Here is a 23,417-nt window from a genome sequence, read left to right as displayed (position 1 = left end):
TTCGAATTATAGAAATTCGAGTTATGGAAGAAAATTTGTATAAAATTTGATTTTTAAACGCTATTTCCAATTTAAAAGTTCAAGTAATGGAGATCTTCGAGTTATGGAAGTTCCACTGTGTATTGTTTAACATTTATATAAAAAGTTAGATATTTCCATGATCTAATCTGAATTACTTATTTTGTAAAATTCTTAGAATATTTTATATTTTTTCGTTGAATTCAATAATTACGTCATTTAGCGTTCTTATCTTATTTTTTAATAATAATTATATTTTTTCCAAAGCGTTTTAACGGCAAATCAAAATAAATTTGAACAAAATGTCTCAAATCTGTCAGCCCTGAAGCTCTTCGTTTGTTTCTGATAGTTAAACCGATAAAATTGGTTTCCATGACACCTAAAACCAATAGAATTTCTGAATCGAACATCAAACCAATAATATCAGAATTCATGACACGAACCAGAATTTTTTGTTGGTTTGAATTCTGATTCCGACAACTGTCAAATTCCACAACAACCCTGAATATAATTACATTAATAAATTGGGAGAGTATAAAATGTGCGCTTACAGCCGAACTGAGCCATTCCTTACTTGTTGATAATGTTGTCGGTTTTTGTTATTATCGTCAACATTCAACCACAAAAATGTTAAAGTTCGATGAAACATAATAAAGGATTTTTTTAGTATAGTGAATTAAAAGTAGTGAACCCCCAATAAATAAACACTAAAAAAATTCGTTTTGTGTTGTGTTTCGAATTTAGATTATTTTTTTTAAGTTTTTGTTTATAATTAATTACAAATATATTTTTACAACTGGTAAATCAAAGCTTTTAAATTAGACACACTTTAAATATTACAAACTTGATTTGAACTTGCACAAGATATATGATAGAATTAAACTAAACGCTAAGTTGAAATTTTAATTTAATATTTGGTTTTTGTACAACTGCTCCAATCAACAAAACACAATGTTTATTTGTTATTATTAAACATAACTGTCACAATTACCACAATATAAAAGAGGTATAAGTCATTTTCATTAGAAAAAAAACTATCAATTTTTCATGTGTGGGCGTGTATATGTATTTAGTTTGTTTTTATATAACTAATATGCTTGCCTCTAACGCATTTCTCTTTCTCATTTAAAAGAAAGTACAAGTGTGCTGTGTCATAAAATTAAGCTGTAAGCTTACCTCTAAATAAAATAAAAGAGCGTGATGATAACTTTTTATGTTTGGTAGAAGTAAAGGTTATTATATAAATAAAATATATTTTTATAGACATTTGGTTATTGGGTTTTTTGATTAAATACTCTTTTTTTACATATATTTGATTTACGAAATGGCGCAGTGCATTAACTTTTAGGCTTTTATTTAAAAATTTGTTGTAAATAATTTATTTATGTTGGATTTTTCGATAAAAAAAATAAAGCACATACACTGTTAAGTAACTCACCTCAATAAGCTTTCGTTTTTTAAGGTTAGGTGTGCTACAATTTCAAATGAAATAAAAAGTAGAAAGTTATCACAATGTTTCGTGTGCTTCGTAAACTTTTACAAACATTTCAAAGAGTAGTTGATTTTAAATTATGCCTGTATATATTTGTATTTATTACTTCGAAATCGACTAACTGCAGTTTCTCAAAAAGTTTGTAATGGCATGTGACACTTGTGGTGAATACAATTTTAATTTTAGCGTTCATAAATTTGCTAACCACTTATTTCGTCAGTCTTATTTCACTGTTACTGTACATGGTAATGATTCTTTGTGGTGGTAAAACAGTAAACGCTTACAACAGCTACTTCAGAATGGCTTTGGTAGTGATTACAAGTGGTGATTACCAAATTATATATCGATATATAACCAACATTTTAAAATTGGTGTAAATAATATTACTTTCAAGTCCTTAATTAAACTTTTTTAATCCCTCATTGTCAACGCTTACTGCTTTTCACCACCGAATGAAAGATTACCACGTCAATGGGATCCACTACACCATTATTTATTATATTCTACCAAGGACTGTCACTCAAATCAGCAGCAAGATTATTTTATGCTGTCACAACAATTATAATTGTTTTAAGTTATTATAGCCTTTTCGCACAGCCAAATTAAGTAATCAATTAAAATTTTAATTGAGAAACCAGTTTTCGCTTTTCGCACTACCGCCTACTAGATAATCGATCAGCTGTTATACATTTTTGTTTTTTCTTTTCATAAGAAGTTGGTAAGTTTCAACAGTTTATTGCTATTTTTGCAATAACCACAGCCATTATTGCCAGCAGGGACATCTACAGTCGCGTAGTATTAATGCTATTTTATCAAAATATTCAGCCAATCCCAGACGAAGAACGTATATCGTACGTCTTTGTCGCAGAGTTGCATTTGATTTTCAAGTCGATTAAAATTCAATTAGAAATAAATGTAGATTTATTTTGTATAGTAAATCGATCTAAATCAGCGCTTTAATCGAGCAAAAGCCGTTTAATTGATCATTTATCTCCTGTGCGAAAAGGCAATTAGTGTTATAGAAATTAAATTACATAAGTGCCTATTACTCCGATTCAATTTGCTATTACAGTAGATTACAATGTAGCATGGAACAATGAAATACTTATAACGTTTATCAAAAAATAACTATGCATATATAGTTTAAGTGATTTAGTTTTAAAATAACAATTAAAACCAACGTTAAAATCCGCGCTTTACAACCCTTTGTTGTAGCGTGCAGCAGGTAAAATAATGGCCATTAAATTACTATAGTTTAACTTAAGCTACTGAACATTACACTTTTAAATACAATGTGCACTAAGACGTGTGTTAAGTTAAATTAAATAAAATTTTGTTCAAAAATTAGTTCGTTTGCTTAGTGCAAAACAAAAAGAAAATCTACTATGCACAGCGTAAAGTACTAACTACCGCGTTTATTTTGTAATTTTACTTATGCGAGAGAATATATAATTTAAAACGTTGTCAAACAAATCCGTGAATGACAGTTTCTATGGCATTTAAATTGCCAGAGCCAGCAGCTACTTCTTACTACTTTCGCCTTGCCTGCCCATCGTGCTGCTGCGCAATCAACTGCTGGTGCTGGTTTCACTCTTTGGCGACGCCACAGCTGGTGTCACAACCGCATCCGCGCTCTTGTGCTGGCCATTGGTGCTGGGCAATGTCTCAATATCGGGCACTTGCACTGGCGGTGGTGGCGTAGCGCCCTCAGCGCGCGCCAAATTCTGTCGCTGAACGTAGATTTCATCGACCAGTTTCTTAATGAATGGATGATTGAATTTGCCCTCAGTTGAATCGAAGAACTCCTGATGTTTCAGCAGGCAATTATCACGTTTCTCATACTCAAATGCCTGCATAATCATATCGAGTCGATCGAGGTCTTTTACGAATTTCGATTCAGCGCTTTCACCCGCTTCGTATTCCTGCAAATAAAAACGTCACATTAGTAAATATTTTAAATATATGTATATTCATGCAGTTATACCTCGAAGAGTTCCATGATACGCTTGCCGCGCGGTTCTATTAACTTGCAAATGTCTTCCATTGCCTTGAATTCCATAGCGCGTTTGTCCGCTTTGGAGACGCCACAGAAGGGCGTGAGATCGCCAACTACACTTTCGGCCAGATCGTGCACCAACGCCAATTCCATGCAGCGTATCTGATTGAGACCTTCGCTACCGTCCAATAGAAAAGTCATCATACTCATGCGATACATATGACCCGATATCGATTCGGGGTCGCTGACGTTGCGCAGCACCCAGCCCGTACGCTTCGTATGCTGAAATTGAAATTGATACGAGTATTAGCATAAAATTGTTTGTAATTAGCATATGTTTGTATGTATTTCATAATTTATAGATGCAGCTAAGCTAAAATCTAATTTATATGTATCTGGTACGAACATCATTTAAGGTATGACTGTGGCAATATAATTTTTATTGGTAAACAAAATTAACTTCATTACCGTAATAAAGTTATTCCACTTGTCGAGCATAAAAAGCCTATCGCGCCTCTAATGCGTAGTTCGAAATATGCCAGTCAATATCGATATCAAAAAAATGTTTTATTAGAAATATATTTAAGTGCATTTATCCTCGATAAACTCTAACCAAATATCGAGCTACCGAAATTTTTATTACCATTGCATAGATGAATAAAAGTATTTGCTAGTGAAGTGCGTGGCTCAAATTATTGTTCAATATAGACTTCTTTATCGTTGGATTTCATCCGAGCATTCTTTGAAATCTGAGAGCAGGAAAGTGTCCGCAGAACACTGTGAATGTGCAAGCAAATCGATGTTCGAATTCGTCATCAATTCCCTAGAGTTTTGATACGTTCCATTGTCTTCACTGACTGCCGATTGGAGATATGAAAGGGTCATATATCAACGAAAAATTGTGACTAATCATAATTGTATGGCTCCAAAAACTGCTTAGAAACACCGATAGCTTGTGAGCTCGCTCGGCATCCGCACTACACAAAGCTTTCCAATATTAAAATTTTTTTTTGCCCATCCGTTCCTTTGATATTAGTGAAATTCATTTTGCGGCGATTCAAAATAATTTTGCTTCTCTTATGTTTTGGGCTACGTTATTTTAGACGCGTGTGGTATTTAACAAACCGCTTCCGAAATATTTTTTTGTCGCATGATCGCTGTCGACAGATCACCTTGGAGTCGTGTCAAACTGTTATGTTATTTTTGTTCAGTATTGATTGGCATTTCATCATGGAAAGACTTACGCCTGAACCACTTTTACCAATTGTTCAATTTTAATACGAAAATTCACGTTCTGTAAAGACTGTGTGAAAGAGAACAAAATACAGCTTGTGCAAGAACTGAACCGCTCGACCTACCCAACCGACATCACTGGATGTATGGTTTGTGGGCCGGTGGAATGTTCGGTCCATATTTCTTCAAAAATGATACTGGTGAGAAAGTAACCGTCAATGGCGATCGCCGACTATTTGACGCCTAAAATTGAAGCTCGTGATCTCGGCGACATTTGGTTTCAACAAGACGGCGACACTTCCCACACATCGCATCAATCAATGGATTTACTGAGAGAACACTACGGTAAGCAGATAATGATCCAACAAGTCATCGAAAATTGGACTCAACGGATGGACCTTTTGAGGCGTAGCCGCGGCCTACATTTGAAAGAGATAATGTTTAAAAGATAAATGCCAATAAATGTTCTTTCGAATGATAATAAACAGTCCGCATTAAATTTAAATTTTCTGAGTTTGTTTTTCATTAAAAAAAAGTAGGAAACTTCGAAAGGGATCACTTTTTATAAGACATATTTAATCAATTCAATTTTTTAGCTTGTGAAATGTCGGAAATCTACTCTAATGATTTGCAACAATTTATAACAACCAAATAAAGTCTAACGCTAGATTCAAACATGATGTGTTTCAAGTTCTTTGCAACTTCATCAGTTCAACGAAGTAAAATTAGCAACCCACGAATTTCAGTTCATTTAGGTTGCAGAAAGGGTAATTAATGTTAAATTTACATCAAAAATAAATGTGTGAATATGAAATTTATGACTGTGATTTTACTGTTTTCGCTTTATTTTTATGAGTCAGCCAATCACTCGATAATAGCGATTATCGTCAAAATCACTGTTTTTAATTGGTCGTGCTTAGTAACTGGGACCACTACGGTGTACTACAAACAATTTATTAGCATTTGCTTATATATTAATAAATATTTAGCTGGAAATTTAGGTTATACCAACCTATTTTATTCCACAATTACTCTTTTCCACCTAAGCATGTGGAAAGAATTATGCGACTGGTTGATAACGAATACTCTCATCGACGAACCCACTAAAGTGTCTATTACAACGCAATTATGTACATATTTATGTATGTATACAATTTTAAAAGTAGACCTTCAATAAAAGTAATCACAATATGTCAATCGAAAGAGTGGCGAAATTACTAAATCATCAAACAAATAAATACATTGGAAATATTCGATTGTAATCTAGGCAAACATATGTAATCTAATAATGATTACTTCAGTAATGCTTCCAATTTCATTAACTGTCAAAGGGATTTGCGCTTAAGGTTAAATAAACGAGCAAAATGGTGTGCAATGAATAAAATAAATGAAAAATAAAATAAAATATATATAAAATAAAATAATAAAATAATAAATGAAATACAACAATTTTGAAAAGCGAACGAGAAACTAACTCCAATCATTGTAACAAAAGTTCTAACAAAATCAGCTGACATGCGCAGCTTTTTATTGCTTTCAAAACAAAATAATTTGTCACGCGTCAAAACAACGTAAGCACCACTAGACATGTAAATATATTGAGTAAGCATTTTGTCAAGCATCAGACAAAGGAGAGGAAATATCACAGAGCACACACAATCCGAGGAAATTCATATTACATATACAACCAAAATTCTACTACCGAAAAGAGTATCCAAGTGGATAGCTAAAATGTAGTCTGCCTGCTGAAACATTTTAAGCTTGTAAATAAATAAAATAAACAATAAATTAAATTAATAAATTACGCAAAAATTAATAATTAGAATTAAACATATTGATATTTTTATATGAAATATTTAAATTAAAAAAAGGAAAAATAAATACAGAAAATTAAATAAAATTCAAAAAAATTTATACTTCTAAATATAATAAACAAATAATTTCAATCTCAAAAAAATTAAATATAATGATATTTTTATTTCAAATATTTAAAATAAAAAAATCAAATGAAGAAAAATTAAATCAAATTCAAAAATAAATTGATGTAAAAATTTAAAATATTTAAACAATTAATAACTACTAACTTTGTAAAAAATAATAATTGCATCAGTTTTATGGCAACACTGCAACAAAGTAATATTTTTATTACATTCTAATCCACATATTTACTTATGAATTCAAGACATTTAACAATCATAGATAGATTGGACCGACGCTTTTGCACGACTATGAACTGAAATTACCCCTGATTCCACAAATGTGTAAATATAATTATATACATACATATAATGCTTCATAACAACAACACTTTAGCTGCGAAAAGTATATATACAAACAATGAAAGTTTCAAATGATTTACATGCTTATCTTATCGCGTCCTACTATAAACACACAGACAGACATACACACATAAACATACAAAACGCAAGTAGAAAAAAATACAGAAATCGTGTAATAAGCGGAAATGATGGCTCAAATTCATTTGCAACAATTAGAGGCATACAAATACCAAGTGAACTCAAGTGGCAGACCTTCGATTGTGTATTTTATTTCTTATTTTTTTTTTTATAAATTTGTACCATATTTTTTAATAATAAATTATTGAATTTGTGTAAAAATGTATGTTTATTTCATTAGCCGCTTTACCAACTTAAGCGTTTGAAAAAAAATTATTGTCAATGGTTTTTACAAAATATTGCAACTACGCTCATTTCTTTCACTCCTTCCATTTTTTGCTGTTGCATACGTAATCACATTTCTTCATTATGCTAAAGTTTACGTGTCGGAACGTACGGAAATGGGTTGTCGCTGTGGAAATAATTAGCTAAATATACACTTTTGTGTACTTTGTATTCAAAGCGGACAATGAAATATTATATATTTGTATATAATATACTAAATGCATATTCAAATAAACATAAACGTATGCAGTTTATGGACAATGCGATGCCATGTAGTGAAACTTGAACTGTAACGTCAATTTGCTTACAACTTTTGTAGGCAATGTCAAACACATATGTTTACTTTGACAACCAACTTGACAGCTAAGCCTCCAGAAAGTTCGATATCTCAAAAAACACATACAAATAATTCTCTCTTCTAGAAGAAAATTCTAATTCTGTTATTGCTACCAATTATTGACTAGTGAATCACCTTTCCTGCTGGGTGCAATAAAATGCACGAACACACGCAAATGCATGGAGAAGAATAGTGTAGAAAATGGATTTATGTATGTGATTATTTAAACAATAACATACAAATGTATAAGTCAAGTTGGAACTCACGTGAATGACTGAGTGATAATATAACAGCAAAAAAAATTAATTATATTTATTTGCGTGAAACGTAATTCCTATTTATGACGAACAATAAAGTGTGCACTAAATGCATGTGAAAACAGAAATCATAAGACAAGCAAGCTAGCTAGATAAAAAAAAATAACACACAATCGCAAATGAGAATTATTGAAAGCTTGAGCACTTGAGTTTTAAATTAAAAACCGTAACTATGGTGATAAACGTGAAGGAAAGAGAGAAGGAACAAACATTATTTTGAGTTTCATAATACATATGTAGAAGGCTGGGTTAAATAAATGGAAGCTATTGGCAATAATTAAACCTCCCTTCGTCATCCGAATATCTACCTATAGTGTCAAACCTTAAATCTAGAATTTTTCAGTTAAATTATATCACAATTTGCTTTCAATTATTGCAGAACAGAAATTTTGTAGAAATAAATACATAACACCTTAAATTTTACTTTTCATGCGTAAAAATTTCGCTTCTTTCATCACAATGTTGTTGATGACATTGATCTTGGCCTTCAAAACAGAGAAAATAAAAATAAATACAAGAACAAGAAGAATGCAAAATGAATGAATTGGTAAAATGTAGCACAAGCATTCTTATAGAGTCTCTTCTATATATTATATATATTAATGTATGTATAGTATGTAAAAAATTATATTCAGCATTTTTCTTTTGAATATTTCATTTAAATATAAACAAAGCGTAAAAGAAGGACATTTGACACTAAATTGAATTATATTATGTATTTAAATGTTGTTAAACATTTTTTGAAATAAATTTTGAATATATAAATACATAAAATTAATTTTTATTAAAAAAAAATATTGTATATAATAATTACTAAGTTAAGCAAAACTTGTGGCAACGTTCAAATATGAAATTATTATTTTTTGTTGTTGTTATAAATTCATGTATTTGCAATTAAATTTTATGTAAACATAGTTTCAATTTCTCATAGATTAAATTAATATATTAAATACATACATACATACATATATCTTTTCATAGGCATATGCACAAATGTGTGCTGTGTTCGTACAAAGAGTGCGCGTGAATTTTATTTTTAAAAATAAAAAGGCTGCAAGAGCGAAATTTACGTAGAGCAAATACAATGTAGTACAATGTACAATGACGAACGAGCTATTTAGAAAATAATATAATTCTTAGTCAATTATACGACACACAAAGTCACATAAGTGTGAAAGAGATTAGAGAAGAAAATCATTTAAATTATTTCATTTTCACATTTGCACTTAGTAGTATCTAAATTAAAATACAACATGTGTAAATATAATTGAAATTATGCAGGTTATTAATTATTTTGCTTGCGTAACAAATCGAACTTGTGACCAAAAGGTTCTTTTATTTTATTTATTTATTCTTTATAACTTCTAATATATATAAATTGCATAAAAACAAAGCACTGACGTTGGGCAGTGAGTTCTAGTGAGGATTAACGTTTCGTTTATTTACTGCAGCAACAATTTATAAATAATATAAACAACACGAAAAGAAACAGAAAACAAATTATGAAGAGCAAAATAGATAGACGCCAACAAAATGCAAACAATTGTTATGCGAATTTGTGCGAAAATTTTGTATAATATGTTAACTGTGACAGCTTCCAGTCTTCCATTGCATAACTGTGCGCATTTATTTGATTATTCAATCGTAGTGAAAATACTTTAAGGATTTTCGTCACTAATGAGTTAGTAGCTTGTGTTATATACGTGTATAAATAAGTTTCTCTAAGTTTTATCGAGTATATAAAACTACATCCCACTTGTGCCACTGCAGCAAAACTCACTTGTATGCTAATCTATTATACACGTCATTGAATTAATCATCAAACAATGTTTTTTTTTTTATTTATCGATTAAACACCAATGTTTGTTGTTGTTATTGCAGCAGCACTAACGCTGGTAATTGGTAGTGATTTAATAAATTACTTGGCAGAAGTAGCCACCCATTCTTTGTTTTTCCACATTTTTCATTTATCTTATTGATTTAACCAACAAAACACAATCAATTTTAGCTAGCAAATTACACATTAACTTTTGTCTTGGTGTTACGAATGAAAAGAACACGCTTTAAAATTTCACTCGCCAACTAGCTCACTTATAACATGCACTACACATTTGTTATTAAAAATGTTTGAGCCAAACCGGTTTTTACTTTAACGTGAGGGTTCACCACTGACAGCAATGATTTGACACATGTATTTCGCAAATGCTTTATTAACTGTTTACACAATTCTTCACAATGGAAACTTTTTTAACGAAATTTTTGCTAAACTCGTATATTTCATTACACCAAACAGTATGCGTGCCGGTTTTGTGTGTTATACAATATGGTAGGGAAAAAATCAATAAGTTATGAAAAAATACTACACCTCAATGTACTGGCTTACCTTTAAATTGCCTATTAACTCCATAAACTGTAGTATTTGACCAAGTCCGGCATTGAAGCACGGCTTATCGGACGAATTTTTCTGCTCATTGCCATTACAGCTGCTGCCATTACTGGTATTTCCGTCCTCTGGTGTATACTGTCCATTTGTTGTAGCCGCAGTTTGTTCCTCCTGCTTTAATGTTTTAGGTTCAGCCGCCAACGATGACATTGCGTTATATTGTGTTTGTTTATTTTCTAAACTTTGATTGTTCTGTGTATGGAAGTGATGCAGATGCTGCTGATAGAATTTATGTATCTGTTGAGAACGTGTTACAGTTGAAGTTACGATTGCTTTTCTATAATTTGAAGCATGCGCGTTTGTTGTTGTTGTTGTCGTCTTAAATGAATGCACGTCAATTTGGTTTGCCGCACCAGCTGTGCCACCACCGTTTTCAATCGCTGGCAAATCAACACTGACGCTACGCTCTACACTAGTTCCACATTTAACTTCGTGTACTTGTGAATGCCGCAGTGGTTGTTGCTGATATGTTTGTGGTTGTTGTGTTTGACTAGAAATAGTTGCCAGGAACAGCTGTTGCTTGCTCTCAATTTGGTGTGGTTGCAGTTGTTGTTTTGGTGATATCATCTCATCGGTTAACGATTGTGGTGGTGACGTCACAAGTGTCGTTGCCAAGGCAAATGCACTTTCCGTGGGTGGAGGAATTGCGCCTAACGCATTCATTACATTTTCAGATTTAGTAGCGTTTACGGACGTCTCAGCCACAATTCGATTGAAGTTTTGTCTTATTAACTCACCGCCAACAAATTTAGTGCTACTATTTTGTAGCATTCGGAGAGCTTTGATAACTTGCTGAATTGAGAGCATTTTCGCTGACTGGTGGCTGTAATGGCACATGAAAACAGAGCGTGAATAAGAATTGAAGGAAAAAAATGTGTAAATAAAAGTATATATTTTTGTATGAATGTGTTTAAAATTGTAGTGATAAGGTTTACGACATACAGTTAAATGAATTAAACAAGTACATTTGTATTATTGTGCACAAAACACATTAATTTATATTATGTCTGCTAATATTTATATTCATATATTTACATTATCATCAATAACTTTAAATTCTATCAGTATAAATATAATATTCAACATTATGTAAAGACACATATAAATTTATTGCTATATATACGTTATAAGATACTTATTTTTATTTTATTGGGGAAACTTTAGTATACTATCCCAGGCTTTCGGTAATAAAATGGGTATCGTTGGAAAGAGGAGGTCATAATTTTCGTCATAATTTTTATAAAATAAATATGCAGAAACAATGTGGTGAAGTGTAAGTGTAAAATAAGTGCATAATATTAATAAAATATTCAGTATATATTGTGAAAATTCAAGATAAAATTAGCACTTTTTTCAACTTTAAGTGCGAATATCTCGAAAACTATAAGTCAGCTGCAGCTATATGTATATATATTCTTAATCTGGAGAACCTCCTCTTTCCAACGATACCCATTTTATTACCGAAAGCCTGGGATAGTATACTAAAGCCGACCCATTTTATTTATTCTGGAATGGAATTTATTTGTAATGATATCATATTGAAGTTTTTTTATTATATATTAAAAACTATGTATTAATAAATATAAGGTATCATAATACAGAAAAACCTCTCTTAACGACAACCCTATTAAACGAACACCTCCCAAGAGCGGACATTTTTTCATACACCAAGTGTTAAGTTTAGTTTTTTAGAACACATGACCCCCTCTTAGACAGGATTTCTCTAGGCCGGAAGCGCAAAATTATTTACTACAAGATTGTACAAAAAACGTTCACTTAGCGGACGCGAAACTCTTTTCAACGGACAAAGAGTTTATTTTTTCATAACTTATTTTCTATAAGACACAGACGAACAAACGTCTTGAAAAAGGGGGTTTCTCGAATAAAATCAAGTTTATAAGTACGTTAGAAAAAAGTCAATTATATGAAAAGCTTGACAACAATTTGTGTGTTCACGCATTTGCCGAAGGGTAAATTTTTTTAATAACATTAAATTAATTTATTCTGGTGTTAAAAGTTCAAAATAAAACAAGTTAGGAAAGGCTAAGTTCGGGGGCGACGGAGCATTTTATACTCTCGCAATTTATTGATGTAATTTTATTAAGATAACACACAATTTGACCCATATATTCGGCATAAAGTCCAATAGAATAACGAAAATCATCATATATGGTATATGAGGACTGATGTAATTCCTAAACTGATTTCACTCATTTTCCCCACAAAGCTACACTATATACAAGACTATATGCTCACTTAATTTTGCTAAGATATCTCACATATTAATTGATATATGCGGGATAAAGCCCGCACATTATTAGGAATATGGGAGCTAGGGGAAGTTCTGATCCGATTATAATAATTTTTGGAACAGAGACAGACAATTAGGAGATAAAAACTTACTCCGAATTAAATTAAAATATTACCCCTAGGCACTGAGTTCTTCATGTAGATATCCGAGATATGATTTTTGACACATAAGTGGGCGAAGCCATGCCCATTTTCTATTTTGTAAAAAAAATCTAAGTGCAGGTTCCACCTGCCATTTCTCATGTAAAAATTATTGTTTCTGACGTTTTTCGTTAGTGAGTTAACTCACTTTTAGTAATTTTCAACCTAACCATTGTATGGGAGATGGGCGTGGTTATTATCCGATTTCTTTCAGTTTTTCACTGTATAAGGAAATTGCTAAAAGAAACGACTGCAGAAAGTTTGGTTTATATAGCTTAATTGGTTTGCAAGATATATACAAAAAACCTATTTGGGGCGGGGTCACGCCCACTTTTCCAAAAAAATTACATCCAAATATGCCCCTCCCTAATGCGATCCTAAGTTAAAAATTTTATTTTCATAACTTTATTTATGGCTTAGTTATGACACTGTACAGGTTTTCGGTTTTCGCCATCTTCGAAAGCAACCTCCTCAGGGTGCCAAGGAATATGTGTTCCAAGTTTCATTATATCTTAATTTTTACTCAAGCTATCGCTTTCACGGACAGACGGACGGAAACACATCTGGATTTCAACTCCACTCGTCATCCTGATCATTTATGTATATATAACCCCATATCTAACTCTTTTATTTCTTGGTGGCACAAACAACCGTTATGTGAACAAAACTATAATACTCTGTGCAAAAGGTTGCGAGAGTATAAAATTTTTTTCACAAGTTTTTTTCTCAAAACTCCAGGGTCATGTATCGCCGTATTCTGATGGCCGTATGGGACGGGCTTTTAGGCTACATCTCAACTACTTCAGTTTTTTTTTCAGAAAATACATATTTTTCCAATTTTGCTTTCTCTATTACCCATATGTAAATATTTATTGTTTACCTTTTTTTGAAATATCTGAGGTCTGTGAAACAAAGTTGGTATTTCAGTTTACTACAAATTGATGTGTACGTAGTAAACACAATACGATAATATTTTTATAATGTTATTTTTAACACATGTCAGCCTTCAGATCACGGACTTATTCAAAATTTCAAAGTTCATAATCGAAATAATCAGGTTAAAGATATCTTGATAATAACTGATTCTGGCTCGGTTAAAAAAAATATATAAATATTTAATAGGCACATTTTATAAAAGAAGCCGAACGAATGTTCAACCAGAAACCGTAAAAAATTTCTACCAAAAAGCAGGGTTGATGATTTGGAAAGACCTAGGTCGGTGACTTTATCGCAATAGATAATAATACATGCACCGAAAACATGGATTTCGATTTGGATTTTGTAATCGAAGAAAATTTAGAAACTATTAATGATAATACTACACGAACAACTGCATTTTTTAATTGTAAAATAAGACACCCACTCACTCATGCGAACACCTCCCTTGGGTGGAGAAAAAATCGGTCGACTGTGAGTATCCGTCCAATAGAGGTATCTCTATATATCAAATTTATTTTCTTTACGTTATTTAACTAGCACAACCGTCATATAGGTTTGTTATTGAACTATTAAATTCAAAATTTTATTTTTATAACTTATTATTGACACCATACTTGCACATATAAATATGTATGTATCTATATTGTTTATATTTACTGATGTAAGCACACTTCAATTAGCAACAATAACGATTAATAACAGTTGACATTCTATTTTCACCGTTTTTGAGATGACCCCTCTCACCTTACGCATTAGTATCTAACGAATTACCCACAAAGTTTTTCTTTTTTGTTTTTTTTTTTTAATATACCATACAATTTGTTATTGTTTTGTGTGTGGCACGTGTTATATCTCGTATACGACTTGCGAATTTCCGACAAAAGAATGAAGGACACAATTGCATGCTTAGGTGTGCTGCTTTACTATGCGCCTTAGTTATCGCATTTGGTTGCCTATCTCGTGGTTGTCGTGCTCAAGTATTTTGTCGCCGACCGCCAAAAAGCGGTTGGCTATTGCCTCTAATAGTTAAAGCAACAAACAATTGAACGTATTGGTGAGGGAAATTAAAAATAAATACATTACACTCTCGTCGTTTACCTCTTGCCCTTGGCCGTCGTAATCGTTTGCTGTTAGATGCGTGTTAAAGCCAAATCAATAGTAATTTATCAAGGCAAAACATATAAATTTATATAGATTTTAAATTTTAAAATTTACTTGATTTTGCATACGAAGTACCGTTATTGCATATCTCTATTTATACTTAAATATATGTAAACATTAATTACCACGCGTCTACTCCCACACCGTTTATGAATTGTACTGCTCTGCTAACATATGCAAGCTAAAATACTAAATATTTTAGGAAATTTCCACAATTTTCCGCCTTTGTACAATGATTCGGTAGTTGGTTTTAACTGGTATTTTTGCCTGATGTGAAAATCTTCGTTTCCACAATAGAATAACACGAATTTATCACCCACTCAGTACACGTTCTACTTCAATAATTCTTTGTGACATTTTTTTATTAGTGAACTTTTTATTATATTTATTCGGATTAAGTAACACTTTAACATATTATTGCTGTCAGCCAGATATTATTTCATTCACAAATTTGATTAAGTGGAAAACACGGAATTAATGCAACTAAACTATTGAGGGCTACTGAATATGTTACATGAGCATTTGAAACAACAGGGTTGTGAAATTGTGGAACGTAAAGATACAGAGAGAATCAAGGTCCTGAAAAATCAGAAATTAATCAGCTTTTTTTCTTCTCTCATTATTGATCTACACAATCTAACGGAAGCTATATGTTAAAAAAATTAATAAGTTTTTGTAACTTTTAAATCAGTTGACTGAAAATGGTTTTGAAGAAAAATTCCTAATGCTTGTAAAATGTTTTTTTCTGCAATTATCACACTATCATTCCTAATAATAATAATAGGGCTCCTACACCACACAAAATCATTGCACAATAACAGACTTGCGTCGGTCGTTTGCGTGGTGTAGGGGGTGTTTGTGCAAAACTGGGCAGTTATTGTGCTAAAATCAAAATCAGTTTGATATTTTACACAAGTCTGAACTATTGCACAATGAATTTGTGCGATGTATGGCGAAAACTTGTGCACATCGTACCGCCAATAATGTAAAATACCACAGAAAAGGACGGAGTCTTTAGTTTTTTATGAAAATCAAACTTTTCGAACTAACTATAGGTAGAAGTTGAAAAAGATTCAAGAAAGTACATAATCTAATCTAAAAAATTTAATTTTAAAATTAGCTATCAAAATATACAAAGCATATTCGCTTACTCTAAAATGATTTTTGCTCAGTTTTATTTTGTAGTATCGCACAATATTGACTTGCACAAGCCTCGTTTTGTGCAATAATTTTATTTGATGTAGGGGCCTATAAGTTCGGATCGACATTAAAAACATGTTTTAATAGAAAACAGAGGTTTTCGTTCTAACAATTGTAGTGCTGAACACAAAGATGATGACACGACACGATGTAGCGACGGCCAATCACAAATGTCGCTTTGAAGTCAGCGTCTTGAAGATTTTGAAGACGGCAGCGACATATCAAACAGCAATTTCATTGTTGCGTACAAAAATCTTTCACTTCAATAAAATTTATATATTTAGTTTAAAGAGAAATTATTTGTGCAAAAAATGAAAAAATGGTCGATTTATTTGTTTTAAATAATCGATTGTTATTATAAATGATATATCAAAGCCATTTTACGTTTCTGCTGGGAAAATAACGTCATATTTGTTATAACTTTTAATAATTTTACATTTCACATATTAGTGGCAACTCTACAGCTGCCCATTGTCGTCGCCAAAATTAGAAACATTTTTAATTTAGCGACAACGACAACTACAAACCTGTTGTCGCGTAGTCGTGCTGTTGTCAAAAAATCTGTGCCCATAAGAATTTGGATGGATTTTAATATTTGACAGATGTCGCTCGTCGCTTGTCGTCTACTATGTGTTCAGCACATGATACGTATCGTTGAAATGCTCAATTGTCTCATGAGTCAATAAGTCAGTCAAGTTAAACCAAAATGAGCCATACCACCACACTAACGATGTGTTTTGTTCTTTGATGTTGTGTATTACATTTAATGTTTTAAGTTATTTAATGACAGTAATGAAAAATGTAATGTGACAAAGTTCTCACTGGGTATCTTTATTTTCGTGCTCAGCTACGAAGTCACAATTCTACTCGTGCCGATCAGTGTACCGAACTCATTCAAATTTATTTTCATCGTGACCAATGAACGAGTAAAATCAAATTGTTACTATACACTCGTTTGAGTGATAAATTGACGGCATTTTGCCATTTAACTACAAAAATTACTATTGTGTATGTATTGGTAAAAGCTGGGAAACTTTGCATATGTAGTGGTGTATGAGTTAGCTTCATCTTGTAGGGCTGTGCCCAAGAATGATAGAATACAAGATTACGCCATTCGTAATTTCCTGTTGAGTAACGTAATAAAGACCCCAAACCCGCGAGCAAAATAAAAAACGAAAGAAAACCTGGCAAATTGCACAAAACAATAATGCCAAAACAAAGAGTTGAAGTCAAGGCTAGTGCTTAACCCTAGAAGGGTACTGTGAGTAAAATTTACTCACATACGGAATAGATTTGTTCGTAAATCAGGAGGTTGGCCACACTAAAAGTCAAGCTACTAGCAGTGCTTGTCCCACTCTGTCATAAGTCGGCTGCCGCAAGCATTGAATGGTGTTGTTTGATTTATAAAATTTACTCAACGGTACCTATAAGCGCCTACAATTTAACCGTACCCTTCTAGGATTAATTATTATTTAAAATTCTAAGTGAAAAATGTATTAACTTGAAAAAGAAGTCCGCAATGGCGGAATTAAATACCAATAGTACAAATAAGTCGTATGTAAAGAGTTTTTTTTTCACTTTTCAAACCAACAAATAAGTGGGCAAAATTGCAAACTTTTTGTAACAAAACATATAATTTTAATTATGAAAATGCATTATTATTATATTGGATAATTTTTTAGATGACGATTTTAAGAATCACGTTCATTGTGATATTTTATCTGCACAATATTCAATTTGGTTGACTATATTTTACATTTCCGTTTCCCATTTGACATTCTTCTGTTGCCTATTCCCATTCGGGGGACCTGAGTGCGTCACTATGTCGTAATCTTGTTTTCTATCATTCTTGGCTGTGCCCATATGTATGCGTGTATTTTAATATTTGTCAGAGGTCGCTCGTGGCTTGTCGTCGTCTATGGATTCAGCACTTTAAGCGGCATTTTTTCATCTAGCACTATTGATCTACACAATCTAACGGAAGCGGTATGTTAAAAAATTTAATAATTTTTTCAATTGACCGAAAATGATTTTGTTGAGTTTGTAAAATTTAATTTTTCTGTAATTATCACACTATCATTCCTAATGATAAAAAATCTGGCAACATCTGATTATATTATTGGGGTTTTTAAATTATCACAACAATCCCTGTACATCTTTTTATATTGTTTAACATTCGAGCAAGCTATCTTTACGCAGGTAATAGTAATTTTTTAAATGATTCATACCTATTCGTCATAATCTATATCCAAATATCCGTAATATGTTTAATTCAAGCCGTCCAAGTTTTTTAAAACCAAGAAATCCGATCGTACTTCAAAAGAGACCGACAATGACTAGTGCGGTAAGTTGCATCATAAACATTTGAAATTGCGTACTAATTTTATGTTTTTCCATAGTCCAATTTCGAAGCAAAAATTTCTTTGGATACACCCCTAGCCGATTATGAGCGCCTCATTGAACAACATGTGCAATCGGAAAATGTAGAAGATGATGCAACGTTAGAAAATAATTATAATAAAATAGCTACTGCCGCGCGAGCAACTGTGGATAAACTCCTCTTTGAATCTGGTTCGGTTACAAAAGAAAATCAAGAAAAAATTGCTGAATTTTTAAGCAAAGTTAAGGAGGATGCATGCTTCTATAACCCAAATAGTTACAATGAGTGGATTGTTGGAGTACGCGACAAGGTGTTGAAAAATAATATGCTTGATTTTTGGTGTGATCACATGGTCAAAAAAGAACTGGGTATTTGTTGGGCTAGAGACTCTGATTATTATGATGATATGGAAGACCCAGAACCAAGAGCATTTTACAATCATGCAGGCTGTGTGGCACCTTTTGACCAAGTAGATAACTCTAGTTTGTCGAATTTTTTAAATATCTCAACGCCTACTATACTTCAAGCTCCTATTGCCTCCAACAAAGCAGTAAGTTTGGCAATATTATCTAAAACTATACAATTATTTATATAATCTTTGGTTTAGTTAAATTTTGATGCTGTGATTTCATTGGAAACCCCTCTGGCAGATTATAAGCGTCTAATAGCAGAAAATGTTGAGTCAGAAAATATGACTGATGATGACGTCATAAACAACAATTACCAGAAAATTGCGAGTGTTGCGCGCAACACTGTGTGGAAGCTTCTTTTTGAATCTGATTCCATTACAAAAGAAGATCAAACAAAGATTGCCGAGTTCTTAAAAAAGATAAAGGACGATGCGTGTTTTCATGACGCATCCACTTATAATGAGTGGATAATTGGGGTTCGTGACGAACTGTTGAAACGCAATATGATCGATTTCTGGCGAGAACACATGGTTGAAAAGGAACTGGGTCCTTGTTGGGCCCGAGATTCTGATTACTTCGATGATATGGAAGATCCAACGCCAAGAGAATTCTACAATTATGCTGGTTGTGTGGCACCATTTGCAAAAGTAAACGGAAAATGACATCATTCAACAACATTAGCTCTTAGATAAAAGTGCATAGGTAAAAGTGCAGCAGCTTTGTCTCGAAATAATATTGATATACTTATCCTCTTCTATTACACTTGTTACGACAATTAATCGCAATTTAAATATAGATATATGTATATATTTAAAGTGATCAGTGTTGCCAGTTTCTTCTCAAGAATATTCTTAACATTTGCAAATGAATTGTTAGTTACCAGAGAAGACTATTTCTGTTAATGTTTCTCTAATAGTTGCTGACGAATCCATGAATTTGCTACTTGTCCGAATTCATTGTAGAAACATATATATTGTAACGGATATCCAAAATCTGTCATTTACGCCGAAACTACCTAGAGTTGGATCACTGAATTGCAAAGTAAAAGTCACACTTTAATGGCTATACACTAATCTTTATTTCTAAATTCTTATAACTTAACACTTTATTACTCATTACTCTCCTTTACAACTCTAACTTATTTCTTGTTTACATTTTACTCGACAACGCTCTCTTTAGAATTGTCCGTGATGTCATATAATCTTATTAGATTTTCTTATTTTCGAATATAAGCAAACTCAAAATTCGAATCAGCTGTGCCGGTATTTATTCGTGCGACAAAAAGTAACAAGCTAAAAATGTTGGGATTTCATAAATTTTAAGTACAAAATTAGTTCAAAATTTTCATAAAAAAAAAACAAAAAATAGTACTGAAATAACAAATTGTGTCATATATTATTTTATTGGACATTGAAAATAATAAGTTGATTATCATTTCATCGAAAACTAATAAGATTTCTGATTCGAACATCAAACTAAAAATTTTAGAATTAATGACATTTACCATATTGGTTTGAATTCCGATTTCGTCAACACTCTGATTCCACAACACTAATTCCAATGCATTGGATTTTCTGTATTGTTTACATCCTGGGTTAATGTGATAATCGTTTATTCGATATTATTCCAATTGAGAATTATCAATGTTATCGATTTTGCTTCGATATTTTTACGATTTATCAGCTGTGACATTGTGGCGGCCAAATTTCACAACAAACCAAGAAAAGCTGATTTTCTGTGCCTCTGTGTGATAAATTTTAATGCTTAAAGTGAGAAATGGCATTTAATAAGGTAAAAATAATTATTGTTTTGGAAATATTACATATCAAGTATTAATTGGTTTAATTTTAGGAATTTGTTGTAGCCGTATTAGATATACGGCCATGCGCCAATGAAAATTTGAAATTGAAATCTGTGAAATTAGTATCGGAACTTTTAAAAGACAAGGTAATATACATTAGTATTTTTTTAAAAAGATTCATGTATATATCTTATTATATTTTAGATTTGTGCGGGTAAAAAAGATTTCGTGTCTTTTGTTCTACTTGGCACTGAAAAAACCTTAAACGATGTTAACGAACATGTTTTTCCGGACGGTTATAACAATATAACTCAATATCAACAGCCACAGTGTCCCACCTGGCAATTACTTTTGAATTTCTATAAATTTGTTAATGAGGATGCTTGTGATGATGGTGACTGGCTTGATGCATTAGTAGTTGCTATGGAAGTAATTAAAAGGGGTGAAGAGTAAGTTTAATTGGGTACTTAAATATAAACTAGCAATAATAAGCAATCAAATTTTTGCAGGTGTTTTAAATTTCAAAAATCACGTATATTATTTTTTTACGATTTCAATGATACGCGAAATTCCTACGATATGTTTGACGTTATCGTACAAAATGTGGCACAAACAGAAGTCGAATTGGTCGTAATGTAAGTTTAACTAATTTATCTTTGTTGAACATAATAAAATTTTAATTTAATTTTTTTATTAGATCAGAAAATATACAATATGTTGACAATCCAATTAGCGGCGTCCCCAAAGTAATATTTCGGGATGGCAAAAAAAGCAAACATCAACTAAAAAATGAAGACTACGCTTTGCAATTGATTACCAATTGCAGTGCGAAGTTCTATAATTTTGAAGAAGCGAAACATTGTATATTCAAAACTAGCAACAAACGTCCATGGGTATGGAATAGTAAACTAACAATTGGTACAGAGATCAACATTAAAATATCTGGTGTTATTTATATGAAAGATGAAAGTAATATCAAATTGAAAAAGTGTTGGGGTCACGAAGAGGAACTTGTTTCACGTGAATTAAAATCGTATGTACGTGGTGCAGAGATTGAGCCCACTGAGGAGGAACTCATTGATGGTTATATGCTAGGCTCCACACCAATACCCTATGATGAGTCATTGAAAGAAGATAAGGAACGCTATGAGCCTGGCTTGAAGTTTGTAGGTTTTATGAAACGTGATTCCATACCGGAGGAGTATTTCTGTGGCGATTCTTTATACTGGATTGTGCATCAGAAAGGTATGAATGCTTCAGCGCAGAAATTAGATGCATTAGTACGCGCTATGACGAATACAAATATGGCTATGCTTTGCTGCAAAGTGTATAGCAATGCGTTTAACACACCGAAAATGGTGGTTCTATTACCCAATGAGGTGAACAAAATTTATTATTCTATTAATTATTTTATTATTATAATGTGAATTTTTTAACAGCTGCATCCGGACAGACCTGCTTCACTTACAATGGTCGAAATTGCCTATCATTCACAATATCAGTACTTTCAATTCCCGCGGCTTCGTACACAAAAAACGGATTGCACTAAAGAGCAAATCGATGCCATAGATGATCTAATTGATGCAATGGATCTAACTATAAATACTAAAGAGTGTGATGAGCCACGTGACACGTATCACTCCGATCTGTTACCCTTTGAGTCATTGTCACATATTTATGAACAGAATGTGTTGGATGTTTTAGAGCGAAAAATTATATCAAATGCTAGCGAAGATGATGAGCAATTCGCCGAAATGTTGGATGATAAGAATTTTGTAGAAATCTTCTGGAAAGTGCCTGAAATGCGTGAAAAGCATGCAAAACGTGCGGCTAAAGTGGTAAAATCCTTATTTACATTAGAAGAAAACGAACCGGACAAAACAACAACAACTGCTAAGATTAAAGCAGAATTTGGTGGAACAAGCACTGCTACCGATAGTAGCACTGCACTGAGTTTTGATAGTGTTGGCGAGGAAACGCCAGCAGATGATTTTCGTCAATTAATAGAAAATAATGTTTTGAAAATAGAAAATCGTACCGAGCGTGATGCGAAATTTCAGATTTACGCAAAGCAAATACGCAATGTTGTTTGGTCATTATTATTTGAAACTAAGGAGAGTTTAAATTTTGAAAATTTGTCAGAAGCGTTAGCAATTTATCGTAAATACTGCTATGACTTTAACTCATTCGATGACTACAACAACTGGATTAGTGAAATAAGAACACAAGTTGTACAAAGCAAACTGCAAAGATTCTGGGAAAATGTTGTGGTTAATAAGAATTTGGGTCTTTGCTTTGTGATTACGGATACGCAGGAAAGCCAACAGGCGTTAAAGAACTTCTATGAGTTACCCAATGACGATGTGTAGGCGATGATTCAGATAGTGTATTTTTTCTCTTTTTGTTATATTTGAAAATGTTTTTTTATTGAACCTAAATTTAATTAATTACGAGTTTCTATAACTGTAAAAACATTCACATATGTATATATTTATATTATACCTTTAAAGAAGTATTTTTTCCAAATTAAATTGTTATTTATGAATTTAAAGTTGATG

General features: G+C 32.2%; 3 protein-coding genes across 5 annotated transcripts; 2 read left to right on the top strand and 1 right to left on the bottom strand.

The window, feature by feature from the left end:
• Positions 1-1,152: 1,152 nt before the first annotated feature.
• On the bottom strand, positions 1,153-15,546 carry LOC105212540 (uncharacterized). The gene is made up of 4 exons (XM_011184565.3): positions 15,194-15,546; positions 10,458-11,340; positions 3,495-3,788; positions 1,153-3,432 (listed from the first exon to the last, which is right to left on the bottom strand). Exons 2-4 carry the CDS (start codon positions 11,322-11,324, stop codon positions 3,079-3,081), a joined length of 1,515 nt encoding a protein of 504 aa, XP_011182867.1. The 5' UTR covers positions 11,325-11,340; positions 15,194-15,546; the 3' UTR covers positions 1,153-3,078.
• A 2,569-nt stretch (positions 15,547-18,115) lies between these two features.
• Positions 18,116-19,877, top strand: LOC105212541 (hypothetical protein). Of its 3 annotated transcripts, none has more exons than XM_011184567.3 (4): positions 18,116-18,254; positions 18,546-18,612; positions 18,668-19,198; positions 19,256-19,877. In XM_011184567.3, the coding sequence occupies exons 2-4, from the start codon at positions 18,601-18,603 to the stop codon at positions 19,718-19,720; spliced, it is 1,008 nt and encodes a 335-aa protein (XP_011182869.1). In that variant the 5' UTR covers positions 18,116-18,254; positions 18,546-18,600; the 3' UTR covers positions 19,721-19,877. The 3 variants fall into 3 exon arrangements, with proteins under 3 accessions (XP_011182869.1, XP_011182868.1, XP_028896185.1); XM_011184566.3 differs by having other exon boundaries at positions 18,245-18,467; XM_029040352.2 differs by lacking the exon at positions 18,116-18,254 and having other exon boundaries at positions 18,468-18,612.
• A 692-nt stretch (positions 19,878-20,569) lies between these two features.
• LOC105212543 (X-ray repair cross-complementing protein 5) lies at positions 20,570-23,417 on the top strand. Its single transcript, XM_054226623.1, has 6 exons — positions 20,570-20,849; positions 20,910-21,005; positions 21,064-21,308; positions 21,369-21,494; positions 21,557-22,238; positions 22,299-23,417. Exons 1-6 carry the CDS (start codon positions 20,835-20,837, stop codon positions 23,226-23,228), a joined length of 2,094 nt encoding a protein of 697 aa, XP_054082598.1. The 5' UTR covers positions 20,570-20,834; the 3' UTR covers positions 23,229-23,417.

This window comes from Zeugodacus cucurbitae, chromosome 3 (genome assembly GCF_028554725.1).
Source record: "Zeugodacus cucurbitae isolate PBARC_wt_2022May chromosome 3, idZeuCucr1.2, whole genome shotgun sequence".
NCBI classification, from domain to species: Eukaryota; Metazoa; Arthropoda; class Insecta; order Diptera; family Tephritidae; genus Zeugodacus; species Zeugodacus cucurbitae.
Note: the sequence above shows the minus strand (reverse complement) of the source record. Positions and strands in the feature narration are given on the sequence as shown.